The 20,913-nt window shown below is 40.6% G+C and overlaps 1 protein-coding gene across 5 annotated transcripts in view; it reads right to left on the minus strand.

The window, feature by feature from the left end:
* tbc1d1 (TBC1 (tre-2/USP6, BUB2, cdc16) domain family, member 1) overlaps positions 1-20,913 on the minus strand; it is a 39,490-nt gene that overhangs the window by 1,533 nt on the left and 17,044 nt on the right. For 4 of the 5 annotated variants that reach the window (XM_053417595.1, XM_053417588.1, XM_053417602.1 and 1 more), the window contains 15 exons: positions 20,483-20,615; positions 19,207-19,298; positions 18,527-18,646; positions 18,183-18,308; positions 17,821-17,969; positions 17,162-17,416; positions 15,507-15,637; positions 10,370-10,570; positions 6,632-6,793; positions 5,012-5,170; positions 3,428-3,528; positions 3,155-3,298; positions 2,125-2,284; positions 1,061-1,230; positions 54-230 (listed from right to left, as the gene is read on the minus strand). In XM_053417595.1, the coding sequence (XP_053273570.1) occupies positions 54-230; positions 1,061-1,230; positions 2,125-2,284; positions 3,155-3,298; positions 3,428-3,528; positions 5,012-5,170; positions 6,632-6,793; positions 10,370-10,570; positions 15,507-15,637; positions 17,162-17,416; positions 17,821-17,969; positions 18,183-18,308; positions 18,527-18,646; positions 19,207-19,298; positions 20,483-20,615 (2,280 nt within the window). Of the gene's footprint in view, positions 1-53; positions 231-1,060; positions 1,231-2,124; positions 2,285-3,154; positions 3,299-3,427; positions 3,529-5,011; positions 5,171-6,631; positions 6,794-10,369; positions 10,571-15,506; positions 15,638-15,789; positions 15,904-16,071; positions 16,189-17,161; positions 17,417-17,820; positions 17,970-18,182; positions 18,309-18,526; positions 18,647-19,206; positions 19,299-20,482; positions 20,616-20,913 lie in introns of all 5 variants that reach the window. The other variant, XM_053417617.1, reaches the window with a different exon arrangement.

Raw genomic sequence — 20,913 nt, forward strand, 5'->3', positions numbered from 1 at the left:
GTTCTTGCATAATACATGCGTGTATGTGTGTGTGTTTGTGTGTGTGTGTATACCTGCAGCTCCTCCAGCAGGTCAAGGTTCTGCTGTCGGAGGCTCTGATTGGTCCTCTCCAGCTGTGCAGCTCGCTGGTGCTGGTTGAGAGTCGGGGGCGTGTCCAGCAGCTCATCCTGCAGGACGTGGTACTCCACCTCATAGGCCTGGAGCTGCTTCGACACGTCCATCTCACAAACCTGACAGACAAACACAACGTTAATATGGAGACTGTGTCAATAATGTAACTCACAAATACACACAAGCGAAAATCTTTTTTGCTATCGAGTCCACAAGAATGGGACGTATGGAAAACCTGAAAACATAATTTCACCAGCGCTGAATCAAAAAGACTACGACCAAAAGGTCAAATGAAACTGGATTTTTAACCCTTCACACGCTTCTGTAGTCCTGTACGTCCATGCTGCATATTTCTACATCATTAAAAATAGTGGCGAGATGTTCTCTATACAAGGCACGAAACATCCGTTTTTTGATGGTGCGACTGCGACTCACATGTTAACGTACAGACACGTTTCAACACCCGTCTGCTATCGCATGCAAATTATAAGGTGAACACATACTTCCTTAACTATAGCGTAGCATGATAACATCTCTGTGCATGTGTTTGATGCAACAGACTTCAGTCAGCTCTGCCAACCTCCAGGCGACTGATGTTCAACATTATCACACATGTTAATGCTGAATGGTTTTTATCTTGACATCAGTTTACATTGGCTCGCCTCTTTAAAACCACCTGAAACATGGAATTCTGAAGCTGGGTTACTGGAACCGCTCAACACGTGAGCCTGCTGTTGTTGACGTTCAGTAGTTTTCCTGTAATAAGCAGGAGGTGTGGCCCACACCGTTTAGCCTCGTCACTCAAGGAGAATAGCATTCTCCATTTGTTGTTTACTACGAACTATGATCTCTTATCAGGTCCATAAAAACAGGCAGAGACAAATGAGTCATTTTGTTTTGCGTTGTGTTGCAGTCAGGAGTCAGTTACACGTTTGTCTTCTTTTCTAACCTGGTTGATGGTTTTCTCCATCTGCACCAGGCCCAGGTTGGGCAGCGTGGTCTTGATGAAGTCCACAATGGACTCCAGGCTGTCGTGCTGAAGGATCAGAGGTTTGTGGCTCCTCAGCAGACTCATGGCCACCTTGAAGATGACCTCTGACCCCTGCAGGAATAACATGTCTGACAAGGAGGAGTTTGAAAAAATAACAATGAACCAGAGACAATAGGAATGGTGGTGACACGACATCTTTTTGAATGACGCAAGGTAAAATGAATAAATGACAGGTGTTGAATGGTGACTTAAAGGGCTTTTCAAATGACAGATGGTTTGACGTCAATAAAAATGTTTGAGTAAATAAAAGTCAGGTTGAGTATGGAGTGTCAGAATAGGTGTGTGTGTGCTTTGAACGCATCAGGGTGGGGCACCACTGCATTAGATCATACAACAGATTAAGGAATGGGAGTGGAGGTGTGGAGGCCCACACGTGATATCAAAAACTTCACAGTGATATAATGATGATGCCCTCGAAAACACAAACACACACGCACGCACACACACACGCTGTTATGCTCAGATGAACACAAGGAGCCACTGAGTCTGGTTCAGTGACTGAGCCCTGTCTCAGACATTTGCCATGAAAACAACAGTAAGGAGGAAATGAGGGAGAAAAAGCAAAGACATCGGTAAAGGATGCACACAAAGAGGAGGAGTGTGATGTGATTTACACCATGAAGAATGTCAGCTAAGAGGAAAAAACATAAAATCTTAGTGACTAACAAAGACTTAAACGCACATGTGTCTGGAATGTGCACGACTCACCATTACTGCCCTTATTTCCTAGAAACTGAACGGTTTTGATCATTATCATAAAGCTTCAGTTTATACTTTTACAAAATAAAAACCCACTCACGTTTTCACTGGCAAATGTACTAGTCTTTTAGGAGCATTTAACTTTCTACAACTTCTGTTTTGTTTGGTTTTACCATGTGCATTTCCTAATTTTGTGTTTGACTAGCTAGAACTAAAGTAATTTCTCTGAGTGAAGATACAGAGATACACGGTCCAGTGCTTACCGAAGACTCTGGCCACAAAGCCGAGGGGGAAGTGCGAGGCGAAGGCCGTGAGGAACCAGGGGGTGGCGTATAAGCTGGGCCCGATTTCTTGCTGCTCCAGGTGGCTGTAGAGATCCCTGTGGTAGTCATGGAGCAGCCGCGACAACTGGTACATCTGAATCTGACATAAACAGATTGAATTTGTTTTACTGGTCTGACTGGAAGGATGTGGTCAAGTGTATGGAGCTTTTGCTTTAACGGTTTTCTACATGGTTTAAATGTTAGTGGCTCACCAGATCCCATTAGGAGACCACAGGAGCCGTTAATGGGCTGCTTTTGTTTTTTTCTACAAGTTGCTGATGCTGGTGTAGAATAAAGTCAACGTCAAGAATCTTTAAAGAAAGCTCATATATTCAATGTCTTTGGGTAACATGTCTCTAGTGAGGCCTTTTCTACTGCAAACCTTCTGCTGAGGTCCTCAAAAAGTTAATGTTCTCCAGGGAAAATTTGCAATGTGGAAATGAGCCTTTTCACAGCAAGTAAAAGAACAACTGTACAACTTTTACATTAAACAATCCTCCCATCGCACGTACTATTTCACACATTGATTGAGAGACATCTAGGTATATAATTAACGTAACTCGCTTATCACCTTCTAGAGTTACAGTATTTCTGCAAAAAAAATTAAATCCAGCTCTCAACTATAAATCAAAACTTATGCTGTAGGTATCAATAACAAGACTCCTGGGTTAACCCCTCATCCCAGGTAAAAATATGGCTGAATTCTCATGCAAGCAAAGCATCAGTAACCACATCTCAATGCCACCGATGGTGCGGCACCTTTTAAATCACTTTAAGTCACTTAGTATAAACATGAGGTGTAAGCTGATCACTGAGATCCTGAAAACTTAAAGGAGGGACTGAGATGCATCGCATTTCACATAGATGATGTGGGATGAATGCACTGAATGATGAATGGACCTATAAAAAGATTGTGTGTGTGTGTGTGTGTGTGTGTGTGTGTGTGTGTGTGTGTGTGAACTAATCTTACCTGCAGGATAATCATGTCAGGCCTGTACTGTTTACGAAGCCCGACATCATACATCAGAAATTTGAGCATGTTGAAGGCGTCCTCCTCCTCCAAGTGTAACAGCAGGACTCCAGCTATGAAGGACAGGCCCTGGCAGTAGCCCACCTACAACAACAACAATAACAAACTTGACATCCGCACACAGGGAGGGAGGCAAAACAAACTTAAGCCTGAAAGACAGTTGCGAGTTTAGTCAATCAAAAGATGGAGAGAAGAAAAAGCAAGAAAGTATACCTCAGGGTCCAGCAGTGAGTAGGCTTTCAGAATGTTGTACAGAGACAGCTGTCCTGCCCCCAGCTGGGCTTGGAAATATGGATGAGTTGGAAATGTGCGACCTTGGACAAAAGAAGAGAGTGAGACCTTATCTACATTGCAAAACATCTACACTATTTATAGTCAGTATGAAACACTATCCCACACAAGCATATATTGGGTGGCTGAGATCAACCTGATATACATCTAAAAGCACAATAACAGCTTTAATACATTTGATACTTTATACTTTTATTGCACCTGACATACTGCCTGAAAGAATCTGAATGAACAACAATAAGAGGCCAAAGCCTTTGGGTGTGTAGATGTGTTTGAAAGCATAAGTTCTGCCGAACTTTGCCTGGGGACCCTAGACTTCACACTTTGCCGTTGGTGTCGGGAAAGGAGCATGTGGCAACCTGATCGAGGCAGGGATGCTTCCAAACATGTTCCACCGAAACGCACACACAAGAATGAAGCTTTAGACAAAGACCTCATTCCTTCCTGCTTCAAAGCTTAACATGTAAAAGCACATGCTACATCGACCTTTCACAAATGACAACATAATGAGGGCCTGGTATCGGTAAGAGAACATTCTTAACATTGACAGGCTGGTCATAGGCATGCTTGTGGCCTCAAGAATGAGGTCCTTGACTTACAGCGTGTGACAGAACAGCTTTGGAAAAGACAATGACTAACATGTGAGTTGAGGGAAGGAACTTTATGTTTCTGTACATAATGACACAACACCCTCCCTCGCCTGAAGGAAAGTACCTGTGAGTGCGTACTACTGTTATGAGTGCTGAATGTTAGGTGTGGGAGTACTGACCTCCACAAGCCTTAATTCTAAACCTCCTTCCTCTTGCCTTACTTACAGTACATCAATTCAAGCGAAACATCTTCTACCAACAAAGTATCATGAACACGATATGTTTTCAAACTAAAGAATGTAACACCTTGTCAGCAAACATCACTGAACACACTGTTAGCTGGCCCCACCCACTTTAATGTGGCATGAACATGATCATGATAGGCAGATGAAAGACATAAGGTCAAATACAAAAACACAGGAGGTTAAGCACTACAGGGATTAATGTGCGGGTGGATGTGAATATATGTGTTTGTGGGTGTTAAATGGGTGGGGTGTAGGAACTGTGTGTGTGAGAGAGTGTTTGGGGTAGAGGTGTTGGGGAGCATTTGTGAACGTGTGAGAATGAGGTTCAAACTTTGTGAAGTACTCTGCAGACTTTCTGCCATTTTCACTAAATAAAACTTAAAGATTTTAAATGCATATTGGTCACAGAATCAATTATAGTACAGTATACAGCCTTTTAAATGATCAAACCTGTCTGTAAACCTAGATCACATTATTATGTGTGTGCATTAGTTATGATGCATGCACATTACAGTGATATAAGTAAGTTTATGCAGCGGGTATTCTTTCTCTTTCCTTTCCATATGTCAGGCTACCTTCAAAATGAAGCATTTGAAAATGGGTGTAAGTGGACAAATATTGTCTTTGTGTGTGCATGCATGTGCATGTGTGTGTGCATATGCAAGCATTACCCAGGTCTATGAGGATGGCATGTTGCTGCGACGTGAGCTGTTTCAGCAGCTCTTTGTATGGAGTGGGGTTGGCGGGGGGTCGGGAGGGCACCGTCTGCCTGAGCAGATACTGCTCGGAGAGAAACTTCCAGATCTCGCCTCGATGCATCCTCGGGACTCCTGCCGGAAATGACATGGTTGAGTGAGGTAGAGTCGGGCGAGGACGTGCAAAGGTTGTAAATCATTTTTATTGGTCGTATCTGTCGTCAAAAACTGGTTTCTTGTATTTTTGAGTTTCTGAAAAATGTGTCTGTGTTATGCAAATTATACGGTAATATGTTGTCAAACCACAAAAAACAAGGAGAAGAGGCTAAACTGTAAAAATGTCTCATGTCAGCCCAGTAATTAGTTAGTCTGAGTGGCAGACAGCAGTTTGAAGATGTAAATGTTTCTACATTGAACAGTGAGGGGGGGCCATTGCTGTGCAACATTTTCTCTTTTGCAGGGAGATTCATTTTTAAACTTGGATTATATGATAAGTGGATCGGGTAAATAAGTAAATCAGAACCTTGACTTTACAATATTTACAACAAATACTTTCAGATTGTCTAACAACAATTTTGAGTTATGCTATATTATAATCCCATGGACTGATATGTGCACTGCTTGGTTTACAAGTGGTTTGGAGGAGTATTGTTACGCATTTATTAGATTAAATTAGATTCAAATTATTTTGATAAATAGCTTAGAAACACATATTTTTTACTTTTAATTTGTCTTGGTAAGTTTCACTGAGAGCAAGCTCTCTATTACCGTGACACCCTGTTCACACTCCACACTCATATGCACATTCACACCTGGATTCCTCCCAGTGAGACCACAATCAAATCAGCAGTGGGAGGTTAAAGCTACAGTTCAACATTTTGAGAAATGCACTTAATTGCTTTTGAGTGATGAGTCAGATAAGAAAAGTGATACTGTGGCCTGAAGCCGATTAGCTTAGCTTTGCATAAAGACTGGAAATGGCGTAAACACTATGACCGTCCGCTAAATAGTCGACTTCACTGAACCATAAGGTAACTCAGTTTTTTTGTGAATAGAGCCATTTTCAGTCATGTGATAAGATGAGCAGCAGCGTACCTGTAGCCTTATGTGTAAGACAGACCTGAGAGTGATATGTATCTTCTCATCTGATTCTCCACCAGCAAGCAGATAAGCTGGTTCACACAATCTCTAACTCTTACTTTAATGGCCTTGGTCAAGAGCACCTTAGTAATTTTAATGAGATAGGTTCATAAAATAATTAGTATTATAATAAACTTGCTAATACAAATTTCATCAGCATTGGGCCTTTAAAATAGAGAGCCTGATTACAACCATCAAACTGTCAACATGAACAGATCAAACTTGAGACGCTGACTTCTCCTGTCCTATCAGATGATGTGGTCAGAACTTAAATTTGATGCCATCAGCTTGAATCATAATCGAAGCTGATAATAAGGAGAAAGGTTACAGACATTTTCAGTTTTGAGCTTGATACTTGACACTCTGGTCAATACTTGAAAATACCTGGTGATTGTGAAAAAGAACAGACATTTACAAGGGACATTGATACAGGCATTTGTGGAGGTAAATATGTACCTTGTGCAACAGCAGCATGTATGGTCTCTGTGTCAAATTTGACCCTTGCTCTACCAGGAGTTCCCATCATCTTCTCCCACACCAGAGTGACATCCTTCAGACATGGAGTGATCTCCTCGTAGTCCAGCTTCAGACGCTTGTTCTGCAAGTCGCTCTCGGAGGCTAAGAACATAAAAACAAGGACCACAAATGGGAATAATGACATACACACCCCTTGTTGTGTTACAACAGTAATAACAGTGTATAGGAGAATAGGTGACATTTATATATATAAAACCATCACTTTGACATAAAAGAGAATGTTAGATTACATCAAATTAATTTCATTAGTGAGGGTGTCATCATCATCATCTACAGAAATGTGTTCTCAGTTGGGAATCCTTGGAGGCAAGCAGCTGCAAGAGTCAGCATCAGCTGGGAATCGGGGATAAATAACTACAGGAGTAGTGCTGCTGGTTAAGTACTGTGACCTGTAATAGCCTTTATGGACACTGAAGGGAGATCCACAATTTGTTTTAAGCACAACCTCAATACATTTAATTGAGAGTAGTAAAAAGTTAAATAAAATCATTAATTTAGAAATTGCGTTCTTCCCACAATTCAGTATCACTTTTCTTTTTGCTCCGTTTTGATATGCAGGTGTATAGGGCCATGAAGTTTACATATAGTGTGTTTAGTTATATGACATGTAACACAGTAAACTTAACACAAACGCACACAAACTGTGTTCCGTTGCAACACGCTGACACCAGTGATCAAAGAAGGTGAGGGCACACCCAGCACCCCCTCTTCTGTTGCTCTCTGTTTGACAACACCCTTCCTCTCTCCCTCCCCTAATCTCTCCCCCACAGACCATCTCTTCTTCTCTTTCTCTTTCCTGCCAACACTCAACTCTTTCTTCTCAGTCAATCCCACATTTGTCTCATCTGTTAACCACGCTCTCCCTCTCCCCTTTCTCCCTCCTGGACGTCCCCACCCTTCCCCTCCGTGTGTGGTGTCCACCCAGTGACCGAGTGCAACTTGGCAGAACTGAGCCGAGTATGTCATCACTAGTGGACAGGAAGGAGACACTGCACTAATACCTTCCAGGAAACGTTAGGGGGAACTTCGCTCAACGCTTATATAACAGATAAAAGAAATAGCAAAAAAGCTTTAAAAACCAAAAGGAGGATAAGTGTTAAATTCAGTAGCCCGCAAAAGTTGATTGCTATACATAGAGGAACTCCACAAACATCTCATGTATAAATGACCTAGATCTCAAGAGCCTGAGTGCCTCTCATGAAATGCTGCATATCAGAGCCTCTGCAATCGAAGACAGAAAAGTAGCGGGAGGGACCTGGAGGGCGTATCCCGCATAATAAAGGGTGAAAACATGGACGGAGCAGATAGCTGACACACCCAGAGTAAGAATAGATGCTGTTGGAGAGGCTGTGGCTCTGCTGCCTGTCTTATCAGCTGTCTGGAGCAGGCAGAGTCTCGTCTATCAGGATTCGCCCCAACTGGCCCAGTTAGTGCTAAATCTCTCCGTTTCTCTCCCTGCTGCCGGAACACCCTGGTAGTGATCAGCCCACAACGGGACAGGATACTCCACCCTGGAACTGCAAAGATACACTCACACTGATGGAGGCGCGCGCACACACACTTACACAGCTGACCAATAAACCAGTCAAAAGTGAGAGAGATAAACTGATAGAATGGAGGACAGAGAGTTGTGCTCCACCCAGACAAATAAGAGATAGAAAGGTGGCGCGCACACAGTGGGAGGAATAAAACACAATTAAAACATGGACGCCAAAGAAAGACGTCACACGCTTGAGATGTGAATAGTGGTGTGTACAATGTGACCACAACAACTTATCACTATTCTTAATTGTGTGTGTGGGAGAGGCTGAATAGAGGGATTTTCATACATCAATATTTAACTATATTCCTCGATCCCGAGGCATAATTTCTATCTGTATGAGTGATGAAGTGTTGCGTGTGTGAATTAATGTTTTGTATAGAGTGCATATAGTTATGGGTGTGACGCATAGGTGTGTGTTGATATGTGCCAACTAGGTCAGGAAAGAGCTGGTGAACACACCCTTAGAAGAAAAACCACACACGCACACAAACTATATATTATATAACCTTTTCATTTGTGGTGGGTAAAAATATTCAAAGACAGAGAAACAGGTGTGTACTTGATTACCTAACCTGTGTGTATGCAAATCTGGAAAGGCATGTTGCCAGAGATGAGATTAAAGAAAGACGTGCTCGGTTATTTAGCTTTGACAGAAACCAACTTATTATGTTTCTTCTACAGCATTAGAAAGAGCTGGCAGCAGCTCTTGTTTTCATGGTGAAAGCCAGGAAATGCAGGCCAAGTTTACAAGAAAGGGTACCAGTAAAATCTCTTGTGGCTCAATAATATCATTGATAGTGTCTCGGGCAGCATGCTTTACCATATAAACTCTTGATTACATTTCTTTTACATTTTATGCAGACATTCTTAATTTAAGCTCACTTTGACATATTGGCTGTTCCATGTATTATGAGATTATCACAATTTGGTTAGGCGCTAATGTTTGTGTTAATGCCCATAATTAATGTGACATTACATTGTTCATTATAGTGAGTCAAGGAGTTTATGTTTTCATTTGTGTTTGTTTGATAGCAGGATGCTGCAAATACTGCCATGGAAGGATGCAGTAAGCGTCATGCGGAACCCATTGAAATTTGATATGGGTCAGGATCAGGGGGCAAATGCAAGAATTTATTTTTGTCAGTACTCAAACATGAGAAAAATTCAGACATATATACAGTTTATATTAGTGCCGTCAAACGATTAAAATATTTAATCGCGATTAATCGCATTTATGTCATAGTTAACTCAAAATTAATCGCAATTAATTGCATATTTTTATCTATTCTAAATGTCACTTCATTTAGAATAGATATGGAAAAGTGAATTGGCTTGCTTTATGCAAATGTTTTATTTTATGAAAAACAACATTGCCAAACAGGGCGGTACAAAATAAAATTATAAAGTGTACATTTCAGGTAAACAAGGACTCAGCCTATAGTGCAGTTAAACCATGGCTTAATATTTTCTTTTTTTCAAGTTTGCTGTGAACATAGCAGTCAGGCCTCTTATTTCAGAAACAATGAACCGTAACAGTTAGGTTACCAATAAAAGGTAAGCCTACTACTTCTTTGCTTTCAGCCAGCTACTCAAACAGACAAGCAACAAAATAACAAACAAACAAAATACACAGGCAAGTGTCGGCCTACTTTGAGATAAAATAAACACAGAGCTTTGTAGGGCTATTTGAGTCCTCCCCATATTTGTACTTCTTATTTCATACATAAATGTACACTGAGCAAGTGCATGGGGGCGGGGGGCGGAGCCCTAGACCGGTGCGCTATCTGGGAGCACACACACACACTCGCCCGATCCTCCTAGTACTTCATGACGGCCTGATACGATGATGTTTGATTGTGACTTAGTCAACCACCAACATGCAAAAGCGTGTGTCACACGGCTAAAGCGTGAGAGTTGGCGTTAAAACGTTTAACTGACAGCACTATATATATATATATATTGTTCATTATATATATATATATATATATATATATATAGGCGTTGATATTTTGAGTGTGTGCAATTTTGTGCATATCCAAAGAAAAGTTAGTTTCTTTGAGGTGTAGGTTTTTTCAGTCTGTATAGTAGCAAAGGTCCAAAAGCATCTGACTCACCCTGCAGTTTCTGGTTCTCTCTCTCCATCCTCTGCAGCAGGATTTGCTGCAGGATGGCCTTCGTCCACAGATCCCTGAGCTCCTCTTTGCTCCTCTTCGTCCTCTCCTCAGGCAATGCTCTCATGGACAAGTCTCCACTTCCTCCAGCTCCCCCCGGTCCCATGCAGACTCGACTACCATCGCAACAGGAGTCCCCCCGCTCTGAAAGACACATGAGATTACACATTAGACACATTCGATTACACATTAGACACATTAGACACATTAGATTAGGGGAGATTAGGTGCAGCAAAACAGACAATACAAGAATTATATGGATAATACAGATATGATGTAACACAGAAATCTGATATGAAACAAGTAGTATTCTGATTTTAGATTCACAGATTTGAAAAACAAATACTTATCTGTATTACACTGCTGAATATATATATATATATACAGACATAAAACTGATTCAAATGGGAAAGGTTTTCGATTTAAAACAAATGACAAAAATCGTAACCAAATTTAAACAACAACTGTTTAAAGTAGTTTCCATTCATTTATATTTTCATTTTTTTTTCATTTGTAGACTAATTTACAAATTTATGATTTAGTACCGCAAAGGTAATTCAATCCCACAGCTTTGTGATTTTGTGGAATGAACCTACATATGGTGATTGTTGGCACCATTACCAAGGTGGAAAATGAAAGACAAAAAAGGGGAAATGTTTATGGGGATGGAACTACAACAAATTTACTTTTGTATTTTCTGAGTCTAACATTGTCCTCACAGCTTGACATTAATTGGTCAAATGGACAAAATGAAGAACCCAATCTGAGCAGGTTCAGATCCGGACACAGAGCTCATAGAATGAGTTAAAACACAGAGAGGCTGTCTGACCTTTCCCTCCCTCTTGTCAATCCCTCAGACAGTCATGCAAAATAAAAGGAATACGCTAAACATAGATATATCTGACACAGTTGGGTGCAACACACACACACAAAGTAAAAAAAGTGTTTTTGTGGCTCCACCCAAAAGTACAGGGTGGATCCCAAACCTCAAAATACCCTGTGTTGTTTAGAGAAAGGACATAACAACTATCCAGATAGAGACAAACGCGCGCGCAAACACACACACAAAACCTTGTCATTACATTGATTTAAAATAATTTATACTAAGTCTAACCTTAACATGAACTACTGAGGCTTAACTGTAACCTATAACCTTCAAACGTTTTCACCTTAAAATGTCACAACATGAGCAATACCTAGATCACACACACACACACACACACACACGTGACTTTGATGCCAATCTTTCCAAAAATTCTTCTCAGGAATTGTTTTAAATGTAAACGCATACACTAGAAACCTTCAAAGACAAACCCACCTACTTTACATCCACACACACACACACACACACACACACACACACACACACACACACACACACACACACACACACACACACACACACACACACACACACACACACACACACACACACACACACACACACACACACACACACACACACACACACAGACACACACACACACACACAGACACACAGACACACAGACGTGTATCTTCTGTGCTGCGCCTGATGGGGTTAAGATTAATGAACTCCTTTGTGTGTGTCAGGGAGACTGTGAGGCATCTTGGAACCAGTGGAGTCTCTAAACAAACATATGGCTCTTAAGTTAATAGAGACATGAAGACATACCAGACACATGTATAACATAGACTCACACAGAAAAGGTAAACGCTTTTAACAGAGTCATGCTAATGTTAAATAAACACAGACTGTTGCGCTGCGTTAACAGAGACTTTGCTTTTAGACGTGAAAAATACACACACACTTGAACACGCACGCACAAACTTATTCTGTGATCCTTGTGGGGACTCTCCACTGACTACTGTACATTAACTCCTTAACCCCATATCTTAACCATAACCAGATTCATTACTGTAAATGCTTAATCCCTCTCATCTCTCTCAGACCCACACACACACACACGCATTTGTACAAAAGTGGCACAATCCACTCCCTAAGCAAACACTCCACCTTGGCAAGAACCGAGTCCCAGTGCGCGCACACACAACATGCAAAGAGGGTCAACAAGGCTGGCGTTTTCCTCTGGCGCTGTCTGTGTGTGGACTGTCAACATGACCTTGACACACCGCCACCCCCTCAAACACACACTCACTCAAATGCACACAAGCGACACACCCATGACCTCATGCATGTAAGCACACACATAGAGTACACACCCAACTCCAAACCCAACACCGCATTGCATTTAGGCAGCACGTAGCCCATCGCACTGACCTACTCACTGGCAGTTGACTGTTGAAATAAACTTTAGGTGTAAAATGTTTTTGTATTTTTTATTAAACAAGGACAATGCACAAAAGATTCATCTCAAAATGAGAAATGCTACTTAATATAATTTCCAGTTATCTATCTATCATTATTGTTGTTGTTTTCATTGAGTTGTGTAATGTGTTGTTTGCTGGACCACGTTCATGTGGTCCATAAAATAAGAAAAACTTCCTAGGAGGAAGACTGTATATACTACTCTTGATCAAGATGCGCAATGTTTTTGTGGTATCAATGTCTTTGTGTATTGCTGATTGTCGTGCTGAGATTTTATGATACCCAATGTAAATTTGACATTGATTTCTGTCCTACTGTGCCTTACCTCCTAATAAAAATATTAATAAAAAAAAAAAAAAAAAAAAAAAAAAATGAGAAATGCTGATTTATGACAGATTTAGCCATCAGCGAATTTCCATCTGTTAATGATTAGGAAAGCATGTTTAGCTGCTGTTCACCTGTTCCACTTGAATGGGTCATTTACACGTCTACACCCAAATAATCTGTGATCAAAAGCATATCCATTGCAATAATGTATTCCTGTTTCATTTGACACAAAATCCAGAAGGGGTGTGTACAGGAGTGAATAAATTAATGTTAATATTTATCAAGATGTAACTTAACCAATTCAAAACACTTTCCCTGCCCTCATAAAGGTTGTAAAGTTGTTGCTGAATGTGAATCAGAGAGCTGATGATTGGATTAAATGGAAATGTTGCTGTGTGGCTGCAGTGTGTAGTTAAATCCATGATGATGGATTTGAAAAGGTTGGGTTCTGGCACCTCCCAGTGGTAGCATAAGCATGGCTTTTAAAATGATGTTACAAAAAGAGACGACTAAAATTCTTTGCTGATGCACTTTTGTTGTGCTTTGACCTATTCTGATATATTTTTAGGCACTTTACATTTTCTTTGTGGGATTTATTTTGAAGTTCGTATGGCAGCAACAAAATAAAAGTGCAGGTGAAACAAACACCTTGTGACAGAAAGTGCTGCTGTTTACTTTTCTGGTTCGATGCAGGTTGAAACTCGGCATTTCCTTGTTACTGTAACTTCACATCACTGCTCAGTTCTTGAAAAAGCAACAAATTATGTGTTCTTGGAACTCACGTGGCTCTAGGATCTGAAGACATGCAAGCACAAGCATGATTACCACTGTCTTCACAGTCAGACAGTCACATGCACACACCTGCACGGGCATATACTGAGACTGCCAATTGATTTATATCAGTAAATTGTAAAAACACCCTTTTCTATTATACTTCATCAATCTAAAATAGGGCTGTCAATCTGCAGACCAACCGATTATTCTTACTCGCTCAAGGCATTCAAGCTTTTCCTCAAGCTTTCTTTCACTTTAGGTAATTTCAAAACTCATGTGCAGATCAATCTGAAGTCTAAAATTAAAAGGAACTTCATCAGCTAAATAATTCTGATTAATCTTACCAAGAGACAGGGAATTAAATAGCCAATAAACATATCCTGTTTTGAATAATTTGATGAGATTTTCTCAATTTCCTTAATGTAATTTATGCATGAACTTTTTCTTGAGTCTTCAAAAGTAAATTAGTTGTCGATTCAGATATTGAAGATCAAAACTAGTGGGGAATAATCAAAACATTTCTTCCAGGAGGACGCTGATCAGAGCCAATTTAAGTTCATACAGGAATGAAAGAGCTTTGGTAAAATACATTCTCACTACCTTCCTCTTTTCTGAATAAACATGTACCATCACGTAAATGAGAGAGTGACACTAAGTGGAGAGGATTTGTCACTGTACCTCTGTTGACACATACGGATCTAGTTGGGATGTTTGACGAAGCCAATTTGAAGTGCTTTGCTCATGTTCTTTTATTAGAGAAGGTTATGAAGCATGCATGTACGCATTTGAGTACATGTGTTTACAAGAGTGTCTTGACCTGGAACTTCCTGAACTTCCTGAGGAGAAGACGTATTGTTAATTTCAACTGGAGCATGCAGAGTAATCACTCTGCTTTGCTTGTAAAAGCTCTTACGCACACACAGACACTTAGGCTCAACAAGTGCATTAAGCTTTTATTTTTATTGTTTTAACCGGTCATTTAAAAGAGGCATGTGCAGTATTGTTTTGTAACAGTAAGCAAAAGGTCAATAAATCAGTGGAATTAAATAGTATCATAGAATTAGTCACTGTATCAAACTTGTTTTGTTTTCACCGATTAGGATGTCAACATTATTTTTCCTAATTAACCTGGATAATAACAATCATAATCATTTTATCCATAAAGTATGTCAGTAGTAGTAAAAAGGCAATAATCATAATTTAGTATTTGGGATAAAAAATATATATAATAGACCTAATTTGTAGGTCTTATCACCTTTGCCAAGGAGGTTATTTTCATTAAGTTTGTATAAGGGTGTGACATGACCCAGGGAAGAACTTTAGAAAATGCTAAAGTAAATGCTCTCCAGGCCCCTTCTAGTATGACCATATTTATACCTATAAGAACACAAATTTTATTTGATGCATTTTTAGACTATTGTTACCTATTTAAATTTTTATAATCCTGCTCTATACTTTTTTTGTGTATTCAAATAATATGGCAACATACTTTTTTGTTTCCTGTAAGAATTGTAAAATGCTTATTGGGGACTCAATCGACACATGATCAAAACCTGAACTTTCCTTACAACAGATAATGACAGTTAAAGTTATGTCAGTGTCTTACTACAGGTGATGCAGTGTAGTACTTTGTATAAAGACAAATACAATTGTAAGATTGTGTGCTCTAACCGTTGGGGTCTGTGTTTTTCTGAGGTGTGGCGACCCGTAGAAAGATCTGCTGCCTCCATGAGTGGCGGTGGCGCAGAGGGCTTTCCCCAAACCCGCACGCTGCGGTTGATGTAGAGAGAGCTGCAACGTCACTGAGAACACAAACACAAACACCCAGAGAAGAGTTAACATGCACCATGATTAACCTTCAATCAGTCAGTCATACTGTGGGAAAGAAACACAAATTATTATTATGCTGGACACACTAACATGGCATGATTCTTAGGTGTACATGTGTATGTACCTGCTCTTTGGCTGAGGACAATCAATCTCTTGGACAGGGGCCAGAAATGGAAATTTCAGAAAGTTAGGGACAGAAGAGGAGGAGTGGAGACGAGCACGAAGACCAACCAAAGGGCTGAGATGGAGAGATGGAGGTGGAAAAAGGTGGCACAACACATGATGAAAAGAGAAACTTGGGGCCAATTCACGCAGCCACATTTTGCATGAAAGAAATCAATTTGTGCCAACAGAGAAAACAGAGATGATGTATGAGCTGAACAGAGATCCAGAGCAGGATTCTCACCTTCTCTTAATGAGCCGGGCTCCAGAAGAAGGGGAGGAAGGGTGATGAGGGAGCAGAGCAGAGGAGGAGGATGTGCAGGGAGGAACAGGAGGAAGGGTAGAGTTGGCTGAGGCATGTCTAAGGATCAGTGCAAATACAGTGAAAGGAAGAGAAAGAAAAAGTGCAAAGAAACTTAAAAAAAGCATGAAAACTAAAAAGAGGTGAAGAGAAAAAGCACAGAAAAGGGAAGAGATAATGTTTTGAAGGCAGAGCTTGGAGTTCGAGTATATGTGAGCAGCTATTAGTTAGAATATCAGCTGATTATCACAAACTAATAATAATCTGTAATAGTAGTTTATTGTACAAACTTCTAATGTGCTTATTTGTCAGGAGATTTTTTAAGCAGACAAACAAGGGAGAAAACGCAGAGATCAAATAGGTTGATACTCAAGATGTTAAGAGACGTGGCTCAAACACTTACATAAAGCTGACTGTACACTGCTCTATGTAGCTATAACTCCTATATAGTTACATAGTCACATGCAAATTCCTGCTCATAGCCATTCGACATTGAGTACCGGGCTCATTTATGCTGCCATTACATACAAAAACAGATATGTCCAATTCAAACGATGTAACTGTCACCATTTACGTTAGACGGTTGTTAAGCAGTGCATCCACTAGAGAGCAGCGCAGAGTCAAGAGTTCATGACAACAACAAACATGACACCGGTGGAGGAGGTTGTGATAATATTCCTCTTGAGAAAGACGTAAAGGTGCCGTCTGTTCCTTTGCCCACATGAAGAAAAATCATATAAACACCTGTAGTTTTTTACCAACTCACTCTCCTCAAATAGTTCTTCCTCCTGTTTTAGGATATTCTCGCTTGAACTATTAATTTTCCCTAACGTCTCTTTTAAAACTAACAGGATCTTTCCCAACCATAAAATTACAAAGCCACGTTGTGTCAACACCCTCTTAACCAGGAGAGAAAGAGGTTTGTGAAGTTTGACAGTGACATCAATCTATTCAAACCAACCTAGCTCAGGTGTAAGGTATCTTTGTTTGTGCTGTTGTAGACACACAATGTGGATACGAACATACTCCTTACTTGCTTTGGTGTGGCGTGTCAGTGCTGACAGAGTAGTGTCGTACGAGCTTGGGCTTGGTAGCGGCGGTGGCGTCCAGTGGAGTGTGATTTAGTGTGTGCACCGGTGAGTTCTCGAGTCCTGAGGAGGGGGTGGGAGGGTGGCTGAAGGTGCTGGCCCGTCGACGGAAGCCCTGCGGCTGCGCTTCACCAGGTAGAGAGGAGGAGGAGGGAGACATGCGGAGAGAGGTGTCAAGGTCCCCTGTTGAGTTGTGGCCCCTGAAAAAAAATGACGAGCCAAAAGAGGGAGTAGAAATCAACAATATAGACGTAATCTGGTGAATATAAGCTTAACGTGATCTCATAAAAAAGTCGGAGAAAGACCAGGACAGCATTGCATACTTTAGGCACGATGTTGAGACTAACTCTGTTCAGTTGTCACACCTCTGCATTTACTGGCTCTGTCTGGCAGCTTCTCTTGCAGCTACTCACCTGATCCAACTCACCACCAGTTAGTGAACAGTTGACTGCTCTGTAGGCAGATGTCAGGACCCTACTTACTAGTCCAGGCTGAGTGTGACCAGACCTAATGACAAGACACCTGACGTCCAAGTAAAACAGGTGGAACCGTTCTGAGCTGAGACATGAGTCAGTGTGTGGTAAGTGCATTCAGGTGTGTTTACCTGAGTGGGCTGGTGGGTGGTAGCATGGAGGGGGACGATAAGGGATCATCTAAGCAGAGCTGGTCCTGGCTGCTGTTGAAAGTAAAGATGGAGGAGCTGCTGTCACTTCCTTCACTGTTGTCCCTGCTAATCCTGGCCTTGCTGCTCCCCTGTCAAGACCACACACACTCCAAGGTTTAGTAACTTTATGCAGGTTTTACATGTAACCACTACAAACCAGAATGCATTTTCATGCCTTAACATTTGCCACACCACCCTTTCTAGGTTTTAAGATGTAGTGGTAAATAAAATCTACCATTTGCATGCAAGTTATTATAGCATTCCCTAGACACATGCGCAACCTTGTGCAGCAAAACAAGTACCTTCCAGATTCCCTCCAGGGACTCAGTGAGAGAGCGCTTGGCTCGGCTCTTGAACTGTTCAAGTCGCTGCCGGCTGCTACTCTGCTGCTGCGCCTGCACAGGAGCTGGAGCTGCCTCCTCACACAACTACAGATACATCGATAGAGAAAGAAACAGACAGAAAAAGCATGGCAGTGCCTGAGTTAGGGGCAGCCCACGTAATACAGATACAGGGATATCTGTATACATGGAAGAAAAATGCCTTTTTCCATTTTTGTCTTTCCTAGTTGACACTATTGAAGAGATATAAAGCAGAGAAACTGATGGTAAATCATGCGAGTGTGTACATGATATACAGTAGTTACTTGTTTGCTGCTGTCTCCAGGCAGTGTGTGCTGATGGCTCTTCTGTTTCTCCTCATACAGATTCCTCAGCCAGGCCATCACCAACTCATTCTCTTGCTGATCATTCTTAGGACGAGCCCTCTGCAACACACACAAAAAAAACACTTGGAAAAGCTAATTCATATTTGTTTAACACTGGCAAATACTAAAGGTTGTTATAAAAATCTGTAAGCCAACAGAACACTGGACACAAAAACAGCTTGGCTGCAGTGATGCAATTTGGCAGCTTCACCAGCAGGTGTCAGCTGAGCAATAGAGAAATACTCATGGGCATTCATCTCATCTTCTTTAACCACTTCTAATAAAGTCTACTTTTACTCTACAACAACATTGGGCAATCAAATAATATCATTAGATCCAAAGATATTATCAATGTACAACTAATCCCATTGGTGCCTCTGTGAAGAAACAAAAAAGGGAATTGAGCCAAAGACAGAGACACAAATTGGAATAAATACTGAAATATAAGGTGACATGAGAGACATGAGTCCCACATGGAAATCTTGTGATACCACAGTGTATCAGCCTTGAATGTAAAACTTGCAAACTGACTGGTTTTCTTTTTTTTACACTAGGAATTCACACCTTGTTCTTCAGGTGCACGGACAGAACGGACAGAACAGACAGAACAGACACACTACCATAGTGTTTTCAAACACTGATGCTTGCTCCTGATTGTCCAGAGAGGCCAGATGTCTCTGAAGCTCCAGTTTGGTTTTTGATGGTTGTAGACCTGAAAAGGATGCAAATAAGGTTTTAAAACAAATTTAAAAAAAGGCTATTTTCACCACAAATTTGTTATATATATAGTATATGCAGGTTTACAGGGTATCAGTTTCATTGTTTCTTGATTGCATATCTATCTATCTATCTATCTATCTATCTGGTGATAGATTGTACTTCTGCTATTTTTTGTGAGGATGTAAACTCAGTAAACCTATTAACCTTGCCTCGTAGAGAACAGAGCCTTGTACACCAAAACAGTTGTCGAATTACCATTATTGTCCATTATTTTGATTATTCAAGTTATTTACCAAATAAAATGAAACAAAGAACATTTCCAACAAAATGTGACTGCTTATTCATATAAAAAACAAGTTGCGTACATCAAATAGGGTTGACTATAATTACAATGATAAATCTGTTGTATTTATATATCCTGATATTTGCCTCAAGGGGCTTCACGATGTTTATAGCACATGACACCCTCTGTCTTTAGTCCCTTGAATCTGATAAGGAAAAAAATTACTCCCTCCTAAAATAACATTTAAGAAGGGAAAAACCGGAGAAACCTCAAGGATATACAGAATATTCCAAAATGGAGAGACATGCAAAACTTTTCTAAATGCACAAGGAAGCTGTTTGGTATCTTGTAACTTGAAAACATGGTAATCTGAAATGACATGTATTCTGCTGGAGGGCTCTTTTATGAAGTTATTAAAGTTGTTTCTAAATCAGCACTTGAGCTGTTATGCAAGTCAGGCGGCTTTGTAATGTTTCTTGACTGAAGGTTTTGATACGTTGTTGAGTGTCCAGCTGACAACTGTGCTTCTTCTTCACTGTCAAGACCACCCTACGATACACAGACTCTATCTCTCCTTTCCTTCTCTTATTCACCTCATCAAGTTGCAGATAAAATGTATTGCATTAAGTATCTATAAAATGCTGTAGGTTCATCTTTTTGCCACTATTTTAAAATCGTTAATTTCTTTACTGAATTTGAAGTGATAAGACGACCAGAAAGAAAATAAGCTTTTAGCTGTATTGTGTTTTTTTCCTTGGCAATTATATGGTGGGACAGGGTAACAACCTTCTTGTATTTCCTTAAACTAATTTCAAATATATCTATCAATAGAGTTATTTTATTCTTCCCTATTTTTTTACTTCTGTAGCATTAAAGGGCCCAGAGACACTGACCTTCTATCCTCTCACAGAGTCTGTGGAGCTGCTGCATAGGGCAGCTGTCGCACTGCTGGCTCTGGGTCTTTGCACTCTGCTGCATGGCTGCCACAGAGAACGCCTGCTTCAAAGTCAGCATGATCTCATCCACCTGAACGAGCAGAAGAACATCCCCATATGTTTTATTCTCTCATCACACAACCTTCAAAAATGTGTCAGTGCATTCATCAGTTTGCCTCCACTGGTATTTATTAGTTCTGTTACTTTGCCTAGAGCTCATCTTAATCAGGGTGCGTATTTAAAACAAGAGAGAAAGCTGGGTCTTAGTAGAATTGAACTGATAGAATAACAAATGTATCACAATAAAGAGACTATGTCACAATGAGATGGATATGCAGTTTTTTCTCCACAGGTTGTTTACTCTGGCAGCAGAGACCAAAGTGTCTCTT

The sequence above is a fragment of the Pleuronectes platessa genome, chromosome 3 (genome assembly GCF_947347685.1).
Source record: "Pleuronectes platessa chromosome 3, fPlePla1.1, whole genome shotgun sequence".
Taxonomy (NCBI): Eukaryota; Metazoa; Chordata; class Actinopteri; order Pleuronectiformes; family Pleuronectidae; genus Pleuronectes; species Pleuronectes platessa.